The 15,285-nt window shown below is 43.6% G+C and overlaps 2 protein-coding genes and 3 non-coding genes across 10 annotated transcripts in view; 3 read left to right on the forward strand and 2 right to left on the reverse strand.

Annotated features, from left to right (window-relative positions):
• Window positions 1-3,248, reverse strand: part of zgc:152891 (uncharacterized protein LOC767741 homolog) — a 37,144-nt gene extending 33,896 nt beyond the window's left edge. The window contains exons 1-5 of the mRNA XM_014329347.2: window positions 2,852-3,248; window positions 2,637-2,678; window positions 948-1,142; window positions 610-835; window positions 376-457 (exon numbers count right to left, since the gene is read on the reverse strand). Of these exons, the coding sequence (XP_014184833.1) occupies window positions 376-457; window positions 610-835; window positions 948-1,103 (464 nt within the window). The 5' untranslated portion in view covers window positions 1,104-1,142; window positions 2,637-2,678; window positions 2,852-3,248. The remainder of the gene's footprint in view (window positions 1-375; window positions 458-609; window positions 836-947; window positions 1,143-2,636; window positions 2,679-2,851) is intronic.
• A 109-nt stretch (window positions 3,249-3,357) lies between these two features.
• trnav-uac lies at window positions 3,358-3,430 on the forward strand. The gene has a single exon. It is a non-coding gene; the product is annotated as a tRNA-Val (tRNA).
• Window positions 3,431-3,873: 443 nt separating this feature from the next.
• Window positions 3,874-3,945, reverse strand: trnaa-cgc. The gene has a single exon. It is a non-coding gene; the product is annotated as a tRNA-Ala (tRNA).
• Window positions 3,946-4,318: 373 nt separating this feature from the next.
• trnas-uga lies at window positions 4,319-4,400 on the forward strand. The gene has a single exon. It is a non-coding gene; the product is annotated as a tRNA-Ser (tRNA).
• A 10,336-nt stretch (window positions 4,401-14,736) lies between these two features.
• Window positions 14,737-15,285, forward strand: part of LOC102295354 (rap1 GTPase-activating protein 2) — a 33,590-nt gene continuing 33,041 nt past the window's right edge. For all 6 annotated transcript variants that reach the window (XM_042213968.1, XM_042213971.1, XM_042213970.1 and 3 more), the window contains exon 1: window positions 14,737-14,835. In XM_042213968.1, the coding sequence (XP_042069902.1) occupies window positions 14,792-14,835 (44 nt within the window). In that variant the 5' untranslated portion in view covers window positions 14,737-14,791. The remainder of the gene's footprint in view (window positions 14,836-15,285) is intronic.

A 15,285-nucleotide genomic window follows, 5' to 3' on the forward strand; every position in this document is an offset into this window, starting at 1 on the left:
TTTTGAGTAAAGGTTTAACTACAGCCAGCTTGAAGGCCTGTGGTACATAGCCGATCATTAGAGATAGGTTGATCATATTTAAGATCGAAGCATTAATTAACGGCAGGATCTTCTAGATATTTCAGCCAGTTCTGCTCCAGCCATATGGGTAAAGATAATATAATACCCCATTTTAGCATTCAAGGTCATAGATCAAAGGTCAGATATCAGTGTGCTGTAAACATGTTATCATGTTTGGATGACACTGGCCGCCCACAGAGTACAGCTCACAAACACTGCGTGCTGCCCCTCTGCAGGACTCCAGGATGTGGCCAGTCAGAGCGCTGTAAGAGGACCAAAGGTAAACCAGCATGCTAACACTGTGACATCAGGTACCTGATGAGCTGCTGCTGATGTTGCAGCTGTCTGAGCCTCTGCTGCTTCAGCTTCTCTTCTGTCTCCTCCTCCAGCAAACACACTGTGGACCAACAACAGGAAGAACTGCTTTTAGATTCAAAGGAAATGATTTGCATGGGCACACCTGCAGGATGATGTGAGGAAATAAAGAGGTTTTTGTGCTTGGGTCCACATGCCTCTGTTTCCTCCTAATGGTCATTAAACGTCACTCACACTTTCCACTCCGGAGCTCCACGTCGCCATCTGCTGGCCGCAGCCATCTGTCGCACAGGAACACCTGTGTTTCTGAGTCTGACCCCTGACCTTTAGACAGCCTGCAGACCTCCACTCTGCTGCAGTGCCAGTCCAGGTTTGGAAATCTGGTCTGAACCTCGAGCCGGAGCCGAACCAGAATCAGGCGACCCAGAGGACTGCTGGCCTGAACCCGGACTGGACACACCTGTGAGCATGACAGGAAGACACCGTCAAAATAAAACTCCAAGTACTGACCATAAACCACGCCCTTCAGTACTCCCAGTGAACGCTACAAATGAATGAATCTCAAAACTCACCGATCCTGGCAGGAGATGACTGTTGCCGTCGGTCACACGGATGGGCGGAGTCTCGCCCTCAGAGCCAATCAGGCTAAGCCACAGGTGGCTAAAGGTTCCACAGGTGGGGCCAGGTGAGGTGTGAACGGTCACTTCAAACTCCTGACAGGAAGCCATTATGTTGGGCACGATGGGCACAAAGTTGGACGGCGCCACCTGGTGGCCAGAGTGCAGGTTTGTGAGCCTTTCACCCGCGAATTAATATTTAAGACATGTTGTGACCTGTTTCAGGAGAAACTGATGGAGGAGGTTAAGCTGTTTAAGCCGAATCACCTGACAGACACAAAGACACTTCACCTCTGGCTGGAGGGATGATCAGAGCCTCACGTGGTGAAACGGCCGTTTCAAGAGTCTTTACTGAGGTTTCACCTGAAGCTCACACTTCCTGTTTTATTTGTGAAGATGAGAATCGCCACCATAACTGTCAGTGTCACTATCATCTCAGGACCATCAGAGCTGCGTTAAGGTTGAGAAAGGCTACAGCAAGGCCCTTAAAGACGTTACACTTTGATTATTTTGTTGGAAAGTTTCTTATTTTCTCTCCATGTTTGCTGTCTTTGTTTTGCACCATGACACAGAGAAAAACTCGCTACATCTCTGTGAAACTCATAGTGAAACTGCGTTGCTTTCAACTTTCATTTATCTCAGAAACAAAAACGACTCTTACAAACACATTTCAGTCTTTGTGCTGTGCAGGACTCCCGCTGATGCTGACATCAGCTTATTTGTTTACCTTGCTCACATTTGCCTTGGAAATGAAGAGCAGTTAGCGTGGGCTTCCAGCTAACACACTGGCTTCTCCTGACAGATCCACAAGCAGTAACACTGCTCTCTTTCTTGTTAAAGGTCACGTTGTCAGCCTGACGAGGAAGCTTCCTGCTCCGTGCTTACAATCGGCACAGAAATCAGCCATAAAAACACCGGCTGCTGATTTTCCTGTTTCCTCCTATTTTATCATGTTAGAGATGAACCTACGAGTTACATTATCTACAGCGGCTCTGACCCGAGGGTACGTTTAAAAAACCAAATCATTTGTTTATTGGGTAGCAGGCCTCGTTTCCTAGAAATAATCCGTAATGAAGAAGTCAGCGCAAAAATCCACTCAATATAAACTCTGCACTTATTTAGTCTTCACTCAATCCTCGTATTCGTTGGACTTTTGATTTTAATTGAACATAAAACAAAAAATAAAAACGTGAAATGACAAATTTAATTAAAAAGGAAATGTGATCATATTATATTGAATGCCATTTAACTGCTACATGAGAGGAAGAAATATATTACTGTCCTGAATTTTAAATAACAAAAACTCAACTGACATTGAGTAAAACAATTAGACAAAATAAAATAAAATGTATATTTTTAAATAAAAGAAATGAAAATAAAACTTATAAAATATCAGATTTAGATTCAAATTAAAGTTGGAGCGACTGTTTTTTTAATGTCAGATTTGTATGAATGAGTGAAGCAAATGAATCAAATTTTGGTACAGAAAGACGGTCAGGTCAGCTTCAACTGGTGGGCCAGATTAAAGGAAAAAAATTTGCCCTCTTCACCCAAGAGGTGGTGGTGGTTTGGGGGGGGGGGGTCTCTCTGCTGCAGTGGGAATTTTGCTCCCACAAAATGAACAAAACAAAAGTGTTTGTTTACCTGTCAGAAGATTCTGGTTTCTGGTAATGTTCTGGAAGATTTCTGCATGAAAAACAGGAACATAAAAGAAACTATTAGGGAACAAGCAAAACAGAGTATACACCTGAAGGCCGTTAAAGGGATGGAGACAAACACCGGAGGCAGGTGTGTTAAGAAAAACTAAAGTATGTGAATAAAAAGCTGACTGGCTGAGAGAAACACACAGGTAAACATACCTGCAGAGTGAGCCTCCTCTGCTCCGGCTGGGCTGCCCAGGAGTTGCTTCTCTCCCAGGGTCTCTCTCTCACCCGAGCTCTCTGTTTAGTGCTCCGCCCATCAAGTCAACGGCACAACGGTTAAAACACAACCTGAATAACAGGTACTGCTTTCCCGCGTTGTTTCCTTTGTAAACTGATTAATTTAAACATTTTAACAAGCATATAACATATCAACTTATGGATGAATACTGAGAAAAATAAAAGTGTTACCACATATTAACAACAATAATTACAACATTTTTACGATTGCATTCATTTCTTCTATTCTATCTAAAATTGATACTTTACAAAAGAAACAAATACCCTAAATCAAGTGACGCATTTAAATAAACAAGATTTACATAAACGTGTAAATAACATTATATACTAAATTTAAAATGAAGTGTGTAAATATATGTCTTGCTATCGTTTGTTCATGTATCATTTCAAATATTAACATAAATATGAACAACGGCTGCATGTGGGGTTCTATAGTGTAGCGGTTATCACGTCTGCTTTACACGCAGAAGGTCCTGGGTTCGAGCCCCAGTGGAACCACTCACTTTTCATTATTGTTTTTGCTTTTAGGTTATCAATGTGACTGTTGATCAAAACAACTGTACGACAAGAAGATTAAATGCTACATATTCTAATACCTGCCGGACTACATGCCGGTTAACGTCATCACACAAAACGAAAGGATATGAAGCATAACATCCGGTTTGGACAGATAACCTTCAAAATAAAAGCGAAGACTATAAATCGTATTTTTCTAACGTAGCACAAAGGAAAGGATTCAGATTTGTAAAAATCGAAACCAATGTTTTTTTATTGTTTATAGTTTGTTTATTTATTGTTTAATATTCGTAAAACAAATATAAGGTTGACATCAATAAAGACATGAAAACCAGAAGAGCCAGTTCACCTGTAATCTGTCGCACGCTGTGGCAAGTATTTCGACAGTGAGATGAGAAAGAAACGATTAAAACCTAAAACAAACATGGAGATGCCGGGGATTGAACCCGGGACCTCATACATGCGAAGCATGCGCTCTACCACTGAGCTACATCCCCACACGTGTGATCACATAGGACAGACAGGAGTATTTACTGGTAACGGAGGTCGGTGTCCTTAAATTTTCCTCGGTTATGTTAAACATCTGAAGCTTTCCTTACAATAACTATTCTAAACGTTTAAACGGTGAAAACACACTCAAAGAGCTCTAAATACACGCATGTGACGACAGCGAAATATGAAACGTTGCGGAAAACCTGATAACATGATGACGAAAAACAGGCCTAATAATTCACTTTAAACCCTCCTGATATCCTCGGTAAGGCGCGTGAAAGGTTCATGTCACCTGGCTGATACATTCTCCAGCAGTTCACGTGTGATGTTTTCGCTGATACCGGATAAGTATGATTGGGAAGTACACAAGTGACGTGAGCTGCGATGGCCGAGTGGTTAAGGCGTTGGACTTGAAATCCAATGGGGTCTCCCCGCGCAGGTTCGAACCCTGCTCGCAGCGGCATTCTCTCTTTTTTTCCTTGAGAGGCATATTGTTAACTTCACCTCACGCGTTAAAGTTAACTCTAACTGATACGTTAAGGTTAACTCACTATTTCTCCAGTGAAGTTCTAGCCAGTACCGACTAGTTTTCGTACATACGAAAACTAGTGAACAAGAGCATCCATACAAAACCTGCTACATAAGTGCTTTATATATAAACACCTATGTATATATGGAGGGCCAGGAGTGACAAAACGAATTAATTACATGCACCATTTAATAATTAATTAAACGTTTCAAAGTCATCAAAGTCATTTCAAAGTACACCAGACTCATCTGTGTGATGATGATGCTTCTTCTTTTAAACTCCTTATTTGCTGTAGCCACACATGAGGGCCACTTATTCTTCAGCTGAAGGCGGCTGCTACAGCAACAACACGTTCCACAGAGAGCACATGCTAGCAAGAGAGCTAGTGTAGCACAGAAGCAGCAAAGAGCAAAGGCTCGTCAGTTTGGAGTTATTTCACACCTGTTACACCGACAGCTTTTCTTTGAAGGACCTTTTCTTCTTTATTTTCTTCTCCCAGCAGTCAGAGCAGTTGGGGCAGGTCTTCCATCGTCCTTGTATTTTTCCATCTCTCTGTACTGGAACTATAAGCACAGGATGGTTTCAATCTACCAACTGTTAGATTGTGGGAGAGGAACACTTCAGCTGCAGATCTCTGTGACTAGAACTGGGTATTTCTCTCTTTGAGTTATTTGGATGGATGCAGCCTTGGCCAGGTGGAGCAATAACCCAACCCTGTCTGCTCTCATCTGCTACGTTCCTCAGTTTGATTAATATTAAGCTGTTGACTCTTTGAGTGTTCTGATGAATGGTTTGCCAGGAAAGCGACTTATTGAACAGAAGAACTTCTTGTAAGCAGAACCTAAACCTCCATGGGGACTTTTAGAGGACGAGCATCACAGCTCACAGCTTCGACCTTTGGGTATTGGTCAGATGTCACTTTCCTTCAGTCTGATCTTCTTTATGTTTCCTGCTGCTTGTCTGATGGAGAAGAACAGCATGAACGTGTAACTGAGGTCCAGACAGCAACAGAGAAGCTGAGTGTGCGTTTATGTAAGTGTGACGACCACAGACAGGATGATTTTCACCTAATACCACCAAACCGAGGTGAAGCTGTGATTCCTCTGGGATAAGGAGCCTTCATGGTGTTGTGAACATGTTGTCTACTCCTGCTGTAAGGACAGAACTCCTCCCTTTTGGCAGGCAGCTGTGATGAAATTCATGAAATTGTAAGGTGAAGCCTCGGTTCAGGTGAGGTCAGGTTTGGGAGATAATGTTCAGCCTGCTCTCAGCATCACGAGGCCTGCTGGCAGAGGTCAGGTATCTCACAGCTCCACACGTATGCTCAGAGTTCGACCCTGCCAGGCTGCCAGGAAGCTGCTACATCCCCATCACGTGATTTGTCCACGCCTCCAGCGTTAACCTTCATGCAGCCTGTGTCACAGACTTGAGGCAGAGGCTCTAATGAAAGACGCCGTGCTGGATCTTCGGGGTTTGAACTCTTAGACTGGAGTCTAAATATGAGAATACATCCAGCCCTGCTGCGACATGAAGACATTGTTGTTAGGATATGACATTTGTTTTTTATATGTTTATTAGCAGCTTTTCTGTAAAATCCTTTATTTTAAACTGAAAGTAACTGCCAGGTGTAACTGTAACAAACGCTTTCACCACCAGGGGGCAGGGTTTCCTAAAAAGCGTCAGTGTGGCTGCCTCCTCAGTAAGGAGAAAATGCAGACGAGGGCCGAGACGAGGTCGGTGCAGCGGTCAGCTGAGCCTTTCTGTGAGCTGACTGGTTAATTACTGCTCCTAAACTGGCTGAATGTGTGGCTGTGATGGTGGATGGTGTGTCTGAGCTGGGAAACACTCCAGTCCTGGGACCTCACACAGTGTTTGCAAACCTGAGGCTGCTGTTAGCTCACATGAGCCCTGTCACACTTAATTAGACACTAACAGCAAAGAAAGGAAGTTGTTTTTACTTAAACCTTTTTTGTTTCTCTGAGCTCGTGTCTGTCCACCGCATCAAATCCATCCATCTCTGTACGGGAGGGCTGTGACTCTCGGACTGCTCTGACCTTTGTCTTTATGCTGGACGTGACTAACAGACTCTCTGGTGTCTCAGTCAGGGCTCCAGATTTTTGAGGACTTGTTCTCAGAGCCCTTTGATTGATATTTATGACAAACCATTTTCAGCTGTGTGCTTGTCTGCTCTTGCTTTGCTGTCGGGGCCTGGGAAGTTACGGTCTTTGTTCTGCCTGTCCTGGAAGTTTGCACTACATTTAGAAACGGAGCTCACGGTAGCAGCTCCATCCTCCTGGAATCATCTGAAACTGACTCTCACTGCATCAAATCAATTTTATTTATACAGCAGCAAATCATAACGGCAGTCTCCTCAAGGCGCTTTATATTGTAAGGTCGACCCCACAATAATGCATAGAGATAAAAACCCAACAATCATATGACCCCTTATGAGCAGCACTTTGGCGACAGTGGGAAGGAAAAACTCCCTTTTAACAGGAAGAAACCTCCAGCAGAACCAGGCTCAGGGAGGGGCGGGGCCATCTGCTGTGATTGGTTGGGGTGAGAGAAGGAAGACAGGATAAAGACATGCTGTGGAAGAGAGACAGAGGTTAATAACAGATATGATTCAATGCAGAGAGGTCTGTAACACATAGTGAGTGAAAGGAAGAAAACTCAATGCATCATGGGAATCCCCGGCAGCCTACGTCTATTGCAGCATAACTAAGGGAGGATTCAGGGTCACCTGGTCCAGCCCTAACTATATGCTTTAGCAAAAAGGAAAGTTTTAAGCCTAATCTTAAAAGTAGAGATAGTGTCTGTCTCCTGAATCCAAACTGGAAGCTGGTTCCACAGAAGAGGGGCCTGAAAACTGAAGGCTCTGCCTCCCATTGTCACGGTCGGGCGGATCACACACAGTAATTCGGCGTGCCCGTGTGGCGTGCTGGCTAGACCCAAGCGCGGCGAAGGCTAGCGGTGGGTTTGGAGCAGACACGCAGTTATTCTAGTAATGATCAGTGCACGAAGCGTGGCTTCGGAACTGTCGTTACAGACAGAGAGCGAGTGGAGCCGGGAAGAGAAAAAGGATTGAAAGGGATAATCACTCACGGTTGCTGAATCAGGCGGAGACTGACGTCGGCAGAGTTTCGGAGCTCCTGACACGAAGAGAATGATGTCTGAGCGGCGAACAGGTGGGTGGCGTCTCTCTTTTAACCCTGGCCCCGTGATCAGCTGATCACAGCCGATCACCGGCTGACCCTCCCATTCTACTTTTAAATACTCTAGGAACAACAAGTAGGCCTGCAGAGCGAGAGCGAAGTGCTCTAATAGGGTGATATGGTACTACAAGGTCATTAAGATAAGATGGGGCCTGATTATTTAAGACCTTGTATGTGAGGAGCAGGATTTTGAATTCAATTCTGGATTTAACAGGAAGCCAAAACAGGAGAAATCTGCTCTCTCTTTCTAGTCCCTGTCAGGACTCTTGCTGCAGCATTTTGGATCAGCTGAAGGCTTTTCAGTGAGTTTTTTGGACATCCTGATAATAATGAATTACAGTCGTCCAGCCTGGAAGTAATAAATGCATGAACTAGTTTTTCAGCGTCACTCTGAGACAGGATATTTCTAACTTTAGAGATGTTGCACAAATGGAAGAAAGCAGTCTTACATATTTGTTTAATATGTGCATTGAAGGACATGTCCTGGTCAAAAATGACTCCAAGGTTCCTCACAGTGTTACTGGAGGCCAAGGTAATGCCATCCAGAGGAAGAATCTGCTTAGATACCATATTTCTAAGATTTTCAGGGCCGAGTACAATAACCTCAGTTTGATCTGAATTAAGAAGCAGAAAGTTAGCGGCCATCCAGGTCTTTATGTCTTTAAGACATTCCTGCAGTTTAACTCATTGGTGTGTGTTATCTGGCTTCATGGACAGATAGAGCTGGGTGTCATCTGCATAGCAGTGTAAATGTATGCTATGTCTTCTAATGATGCTGCCTAAGGGAAGCATGTATAATGTAAACAGAATTGGTCCTAGCACTGAACCCTGTGGAACTCCATAATTAACCTCAGTGTGTGAAGAGGATGTTAAAAGTCCGCTTGTTCATTGTAACTGTTTATACTACGTTACCCATGATGCACCTCGGTATCTGTACTTCCGGTTGGGAACGTGTTCAGCGCAGTTCTGCACAGATGAGAGGTGTGTCGGAGGATAACGTATTTACTTGCATTCCTGTGTGAGTTAATACTGTGTGCGTGCTTACCATGTGAGTATTGTAAGATGAGAGTGATGCTTGTTTGACTTTATCTGTGTAATTTGCTACGTAAGAAGCTAGTCCCGTTGCTATCGCTAAGATGCGTTTTTTGGCCTACTACAGGCAGCCTTGTGTTCAGCCCATATTTCATTCCATATATGACTTACTGTCAAGCATTGTGGTTGTAGGTGGATGTAACTATTTACTATGTTTATTCTCTGAAGCGTTGTAATCTGCAGAGGTCTGGTTTGCCAATGTATATACGAGCCAGAAATTCATTTATGGTCTTAGGGTGCCATCTAGTGGCCATGAGGTTATGGCAGATTGTATAACATTACGCTGGAAACCCACAGTACTGTAGAAGGGGTACACTGCTATCCATAGTGGTTAATACAAATGTTTGTTTTTCTGTTTACAGATGACCACACACACCCATATACACACTCACACCCCCTTTCACCTGCATGTGAATACTGTAATGCCTCCCTACCAACGCTGTACATCCTGTTGATGTCATCTGCCACCTCCTTAGTAAAGTTATTTGAACTACATCACTGTGGAGTACCATTCCTTCTGACCGAGGACGACTCAGTTGAAGCGTGATCGGCAATCAGTGCAAACATACATTACAGGACTCTCCATTTACATGCACAAACTGGAGTCTATTAGATAGATATGATACAAACCACTGCAGTGCAGTACCTGTAATACCTACAGCATGTTCTAATCGCTCTAATAGGATATTATGGTCGACAGTATCGAACGCTGCACTGAGGTCTAGCAGGACAAGCACAGAGATGAGTCCACTGTCAGAGGCCATAAGAAGATCATTTGTAACCTTCACTAAAGCTGTTTCTGTGCTGTGATGAGCTCTGAAACCTGACTGAAACTCTTCAAATAAACCATTCCTCTGCAGATGATCTGTTAGCTGTTTGACAACTACTCTTTCAAGGATGTTTGATATGAAAGGAAGGTTGGAGATTGGCCTATAATTAGCTAAGACTGCTGGGTCTAGAGATGCTTTTTGAGTAAAGGTTTAACTACAGCCAGCTTGAAGGCCTGTGGTACATAGCCGATCATTAGAGATAGGTTGATCATATTTAAGATCGAAGAATTAATTAATGGCAGGACTTCTTTGAGCAGTTTTGTAGGAATGGGGTCTAAAAGACACGTTGATGGTTTGGAGGAAGTAATTATTGAAGTTAACTCAGAAAGATCAATTGGAGAAAAAGAGTCTAACTTAACATCAATGGTACTAAGAGTAGCTGTAGATAATATTACATCTGTGGGATGATTACTGGTAATTTTTTCTCTAATGATAAAAATTTTATTTGTGAAGAAGTTCATGAAGTCATTACTAGTTAACGTTAAAGGGATGGTTGGCTCAAAAGAGCTCTGACTGTTTGTCAGCCTGGCTACAGAGCTGAAGAGAAACCTGGGGTTGTTCTTATTTTCTTCAATCAGTGATGAATAGTAAGATGTTCTGGCTTTGCGGAGGGCTTTCTTATAAAGCAGCAAACTATTTCTCCAGGCTAAATGATGATCCTCTAAATTTGTGACACGCCATTTCCTCTCCAGCTTACGAGTCATCTGCTTTAGGGTACGTGTTTGAGAATTATACCACGGAGTCAGGTACTTCTGATTAGAGACCTTAGTTTTCACTGGAGCTACAGTATCCAGAGTCGTACGTAGTGAGGAGGTAAAATTATTAACAAGATAATCGACCTCTGTTGGGGTAGCGTTCAGATAGCTGCTCTGCTCTGTGTTGGTACAGGGCATTGAAGATGATAACAGTGGGTGGATTATATTCTTAAACTTAGTTACAGCGCTTTCAGAAAGACATCTACTTTGATAAAGTCTACTCTCCACTGCTGTGTAATCAATTATTGTAAATGTAAATGTTATCAGGAAATGATCAGACAGGAGAGGGTTTTCAGGAAACACTGTTAAATGTTCAGTTTCTATGCCATATGTTAAAACAAGATCTAGAGTGTGATTAAAGTGGTGGGTGGGTTCTTTTACATTTTGAGAGAAGCCAATTGAGTCTAATAACAGATTAAATGCCATGTTGAGGCTGTCATTTTTAGCATCTACATGGATGTTAAAATCACCCACAATAATTATTTTATCTGAGCTCAGAACTAAATTAGATATAAAGTCTGAGAAATCAGACAGAAACTCTGTGTAAGGCCCAGGTGGACGATAGATGATAACAAGTAAGACTGGTTTCTGAGTTTCACAGCTGGGGTGGACGAGGCTAAGCATCAGGCTTTCAAATGAATTAAAAGTCTGTCTTGGTCTTTCATTAATTAATAGGCTGGTGTGAAAAATTGCTGCCACACCGCCCCCTCGGCCTGTGCTTCGAGATTTCTGGTAGTTAGAATGACTCGGGGGTGTTGATGTCATTCGAATCCTGCTGCAACTGAGTTCCAGGTCCTTGAAGGGTAATACAGTTTGAAGCTGGAGGATCTTTATAAATATCTCATAAGGCTCATACAAGCTAGGTCCTTTAACTTTTGGTAGCCGTTGAAAGGATACAGTTGTGGTATACCAGTGTTCAGAAACACCATTATTACTTTAGTGTTACTTTAACACAAAATCAGGGTTGACTAAGAGCAAAGGATCCAGAATTTGTTGCGCTGGCTGCTGAGCTCTGCTTGTATATCGTTTAGTAGCGGCCGCTCTACGTGTACTAGATCCACCTGATCCTTGTCGTTTCAAAACATGTATCTCTCTCATTTTATCTCCTCTCACGGTTAAGCGATAAGAGACGTGAAAGGGCATTTATTCTTCCGTGACCTACAGCTCAAAAGAGCGCCCCTTCGACAGCCAAACCCATCTGTTCTCTGATTGGATATTTAAATTTGTGATTGACATGACATTGACCAATCAGCTGAAAGGAAGAAAAATTGGGTCAAAATTTGTACTTGTAAGTTGAAACTTGAGTGCAGACTTTCCTCAGTGTGGCCTGCTCCAGCGACTGACTTCAGACTGATGTTAAATGTCCTGCAGGCTCCAAACGCTCAGCGTGTTACCGGCACGGCTCTTCCACGATGACTTTTGCGGCTCATAAATGTTGGTTGTACTTGTATATTTCTTCTTAATACATTTGTTGTGCTGTGTGTGAGATTGTGTCTCTCAAGGGTCATATTATACTGGGTAGATTCATGAAATGAATCGAATTACCTAAGCTACATGCATGACTCCATCATATTCCTCCTTCATCGTGCAAAATGAAAAATATGGTTTTATAAATAGCTTTGTGTGCACAAACTGGTTCCAGCTCTGCAGTGTAAACGGTGCTTTTCATTGGTGGTAATGTGATGTAAATGTATTCAGCTGCTGGAGGGTTTTCATGGAGAATTAAACCTGAGGACTCCAAAATTAGAGGAACCCCTCTGAATGCTGCGCTGCTGCATCTTCATTTACATTTTGATCTGTGACCTCTGAATCATCGTAGCAGTGACTGAGCTTTTTCTCTTGTTGCCACACAAACGTTCGCTCTACTGTCAGCACGGTAATACATTAACCGCCTTTACACTCGCAGCCTCTGCGTGTGTTTACATGCAGTTTAGCCGGGCTGCACGCATGCATCAGGATCACCGAGGTCAGACGGCCAGAGTCTGACGTCAAAGCATGTTCAGATGAGACACGACAGGTGAATCGGGAGAAGATTGACAAAGATGTCAGCCTGACACGCTCTCAGCTAGTTATGAGCTAAAGAAACAGTTAAATGTGTAAAAGACACCTTTGCATCACTGCTGGAACATTTTCAGCAGCTCAGCTGGTAACGTTTGCAGAAAGTGCAGTTTAACCCTGTAACACCTACGGTAGAACCAAGTCCGCTAGAGCTTATCTTTATATTTTTACATGCTGTAGTGCCATTTGTGGGAGCATTTCAAGTTACTATACATCAATACAACTGTTATAGCCCAAATTTTAATAATATGTATGTATTAAGTGCATAGTAATTACATAAATTGCAAAAAAGTGCAATAAACTACAAAAAAATTGAAAATCGTTTTTGTTTTTTTTAACATATATTTCTAGTTAGAGAAATTTAAGAGGCTTATCCCTCAAAACTGTAAATACAAAAAAGTTGCACAAACTAGTTTCCCACCACGGGAAATTTATTTTGAGTGTCTTCATAGTTTTATTTTTGAGATACACCAATTTTTATATACTGCAGGAAAAACGAAAAAATATATGATGCAAATTTGCAAAGAAAACAGCAGGTGCATCAAAATAAACTATTTTCAGCAGTGCAATTCGAGTTCTAAGCATCCCAGAAACTATTCAGAAAAGTAAAAACATGACTTTTAAAAACACCAGTATAGGCTTTTAAGGCCTTCAAGGTAAAAAACTACATTTTCCGCTGACCGGCTTTAAAGGGTTAAAACCTGTCTGTCCTTTCAGTGATGAGTCAAAGTCTGCTTTAAATCAGGACACACTCTGAGAAGAGTCCAGTTCAGAGTTTTTAGTAATGAAACGAGTATAAGACACTCCTGGGGACTGGTTTCCTGGTCCAATGAGAGCTGTGGGAGTACCATGGGGGAACAACAAGTCATTTACTGTGAAAATAAATAAATAACAGATTCTTATTTTTAAAAAAAACCCTAATGAAATAAGACATCTTAGACAGACAGGCTTGACTGGACAGACGAACTCAGAGGACAAAGTAAAGCTGTTAATGGAGAATCCGGCCAAACGAGCAGGAAGATACACGAAGCTTAATCCTTCATCTTAGACCAGTGCGATGATCGGAGCAGTTAAAGGTTCACAGATTTTTAACTTGGCTGTCTGCGGCGGCGGAGTCCAAACTTCATATGAACATCGGCACGTGGACTGATTCCCTTTATACAACAGACGCCCTGCTGTCAATGCCAAAGTGCTTTTGAACATTCACTCTGATGGCTGCGTCGGAGAGCAAACTGGGGTTCAGCGTTGGGCGTTCAGGGATCAAACCCCCAACCTTCCAGTTATTAGATGAGCTGCTCTGCCTCCTGACCCACAGACCCGAAGAATCGAGCCTTGTTTCCCCGTTAGCCTGGTCACCACGGCAGGCATGTCCCACTGAAAGCTGACAGGCCAGACATTCAGGTCGAGGTTATCGAGAGCCCTCAAAGGGCGTTGGATGGGACAAATGCTCGCACACCTGGAGGGTCAGTGCTCATTTGCACGTATGAGCTCTAGAACTGCCACAGTGTAGGATGGGCCATCAGAGGAACCGTAGCTTTAATGAGCCAGTGTCCGTTTCACTGCGTGCGCGTGGACCTGTGCGGCTGAACCTCTGAGACAAACATGTGGTACTGACAGGAACTGCCCCGAGGCCTCGTCCCAGGCGGACACGCCCAGAACACCCCAACCGGCTCCTTCGGGTTTGACCTGAGCAGTACACAAACATCACAGTGACATCAGGTCGAGTGGACGGCACAGCTGAGCAGCATTGGCTGATGATCCTCCCATGCCAGCCAATCAATAACAGCGGGGCGTGGCTTTCTTTAGTGGGAGGGTCGTAACCTCCAATAAGACATAAGTGTTACGCCTTCAGACTGACGTGAAGGTGTGGATTTGTGTGCAGTAGACAGTGAGTGCAGACTTTCCCACACCGAGTGAATCAACAATGGGAAGTGAAAGTTTCAAAGGTGGTCATTTAGGAACGTGTGTGAGGTTTCCGCGCTGCTGTGTGTGTGTTTGTTAACGTTGGTACGCCTGAAGCCCTCCTGAATAAAAATCCTTCCTCGTTCTTTTTCCTTTGTGATGTTTTCCTAAAACTGATGGATTCACAGATAAGAGTAAAAACTGCCGTCAGCTGCAGCCGTGTTGCATAATAGCAGGTCCCGTAAACCGACACGTGCTTCCATCCATTTATGTCCATTTATTATGGATGATAAGTTTTCAGCTCCTCTCCATCAGGCTGGCAGAGAGCGGAGTATTTATAGGAGGAAGGAGGAGAGATGAGGGAGGGAGAGGGAGGCAGAGGTACAAAGAGGGAGAGAGAGAGAGGGAGGAAAACCCAGACACAATAAGAAGAAAAGAGAGACAAAGAGGAGGAGGGCGAGCGAGGCACCATGCTGAGGAGGAAGAGGAGCGTGTCGTTCGGAGGCTTCGGATGGTAAGAGTGCTCGCCCTTTGATGAATGGCTGAATGGTCTCAGCAGCTCTGTCCGGCACACTTTCTCCGGGTTTTTGAGTTCATCTCCAGCTCGAGCTGCAAGGAATGACATCACACTGACATCATCAGCTGTGAAGTCAAATTGTTACATTCACGTGGAGGGATTGTGAATGTTGTTTAGATCAGGCGAGGGAAGCTGAACGTTAACGAAGTTAAAATGGGACCTTTTTTGAATGGACGTTGGTGGGAAAGTTGTCGGGGCTCTGCGAGTTCGTTCTTTGTGAGTGTGAGACGCTTTTCTGTGTCGTCTGTGTTTCCAGTCGACCGACGGCGAGTTAATCAGCAACTTTCTGCGTTCGGACGAATCCAAAGGACAGTTTAGCTCTGCAGGCGTCTGTCCTCCCGGTCCAGCCTCCATCCTGCCCGGCCAACCAAGAAACCAGCCGTGGCT

The sequence above is a fragment of the Haplochromis burtoni genome, unplaced genomic scaffold (genome assembly GCF_018398535.1).
Source record: "Haplochromis burtoni strain Fernald_Lab_line unplaced genomic scaffold, NCSU_Asbu1 Contig_505, whole genome shotgun sequence".
NCBI lineage: Eukaryota > Metazoa > Chordata > Actinopteri > Cichliformes > Cichlidae > Haplochromis > Haplochromis burtoni.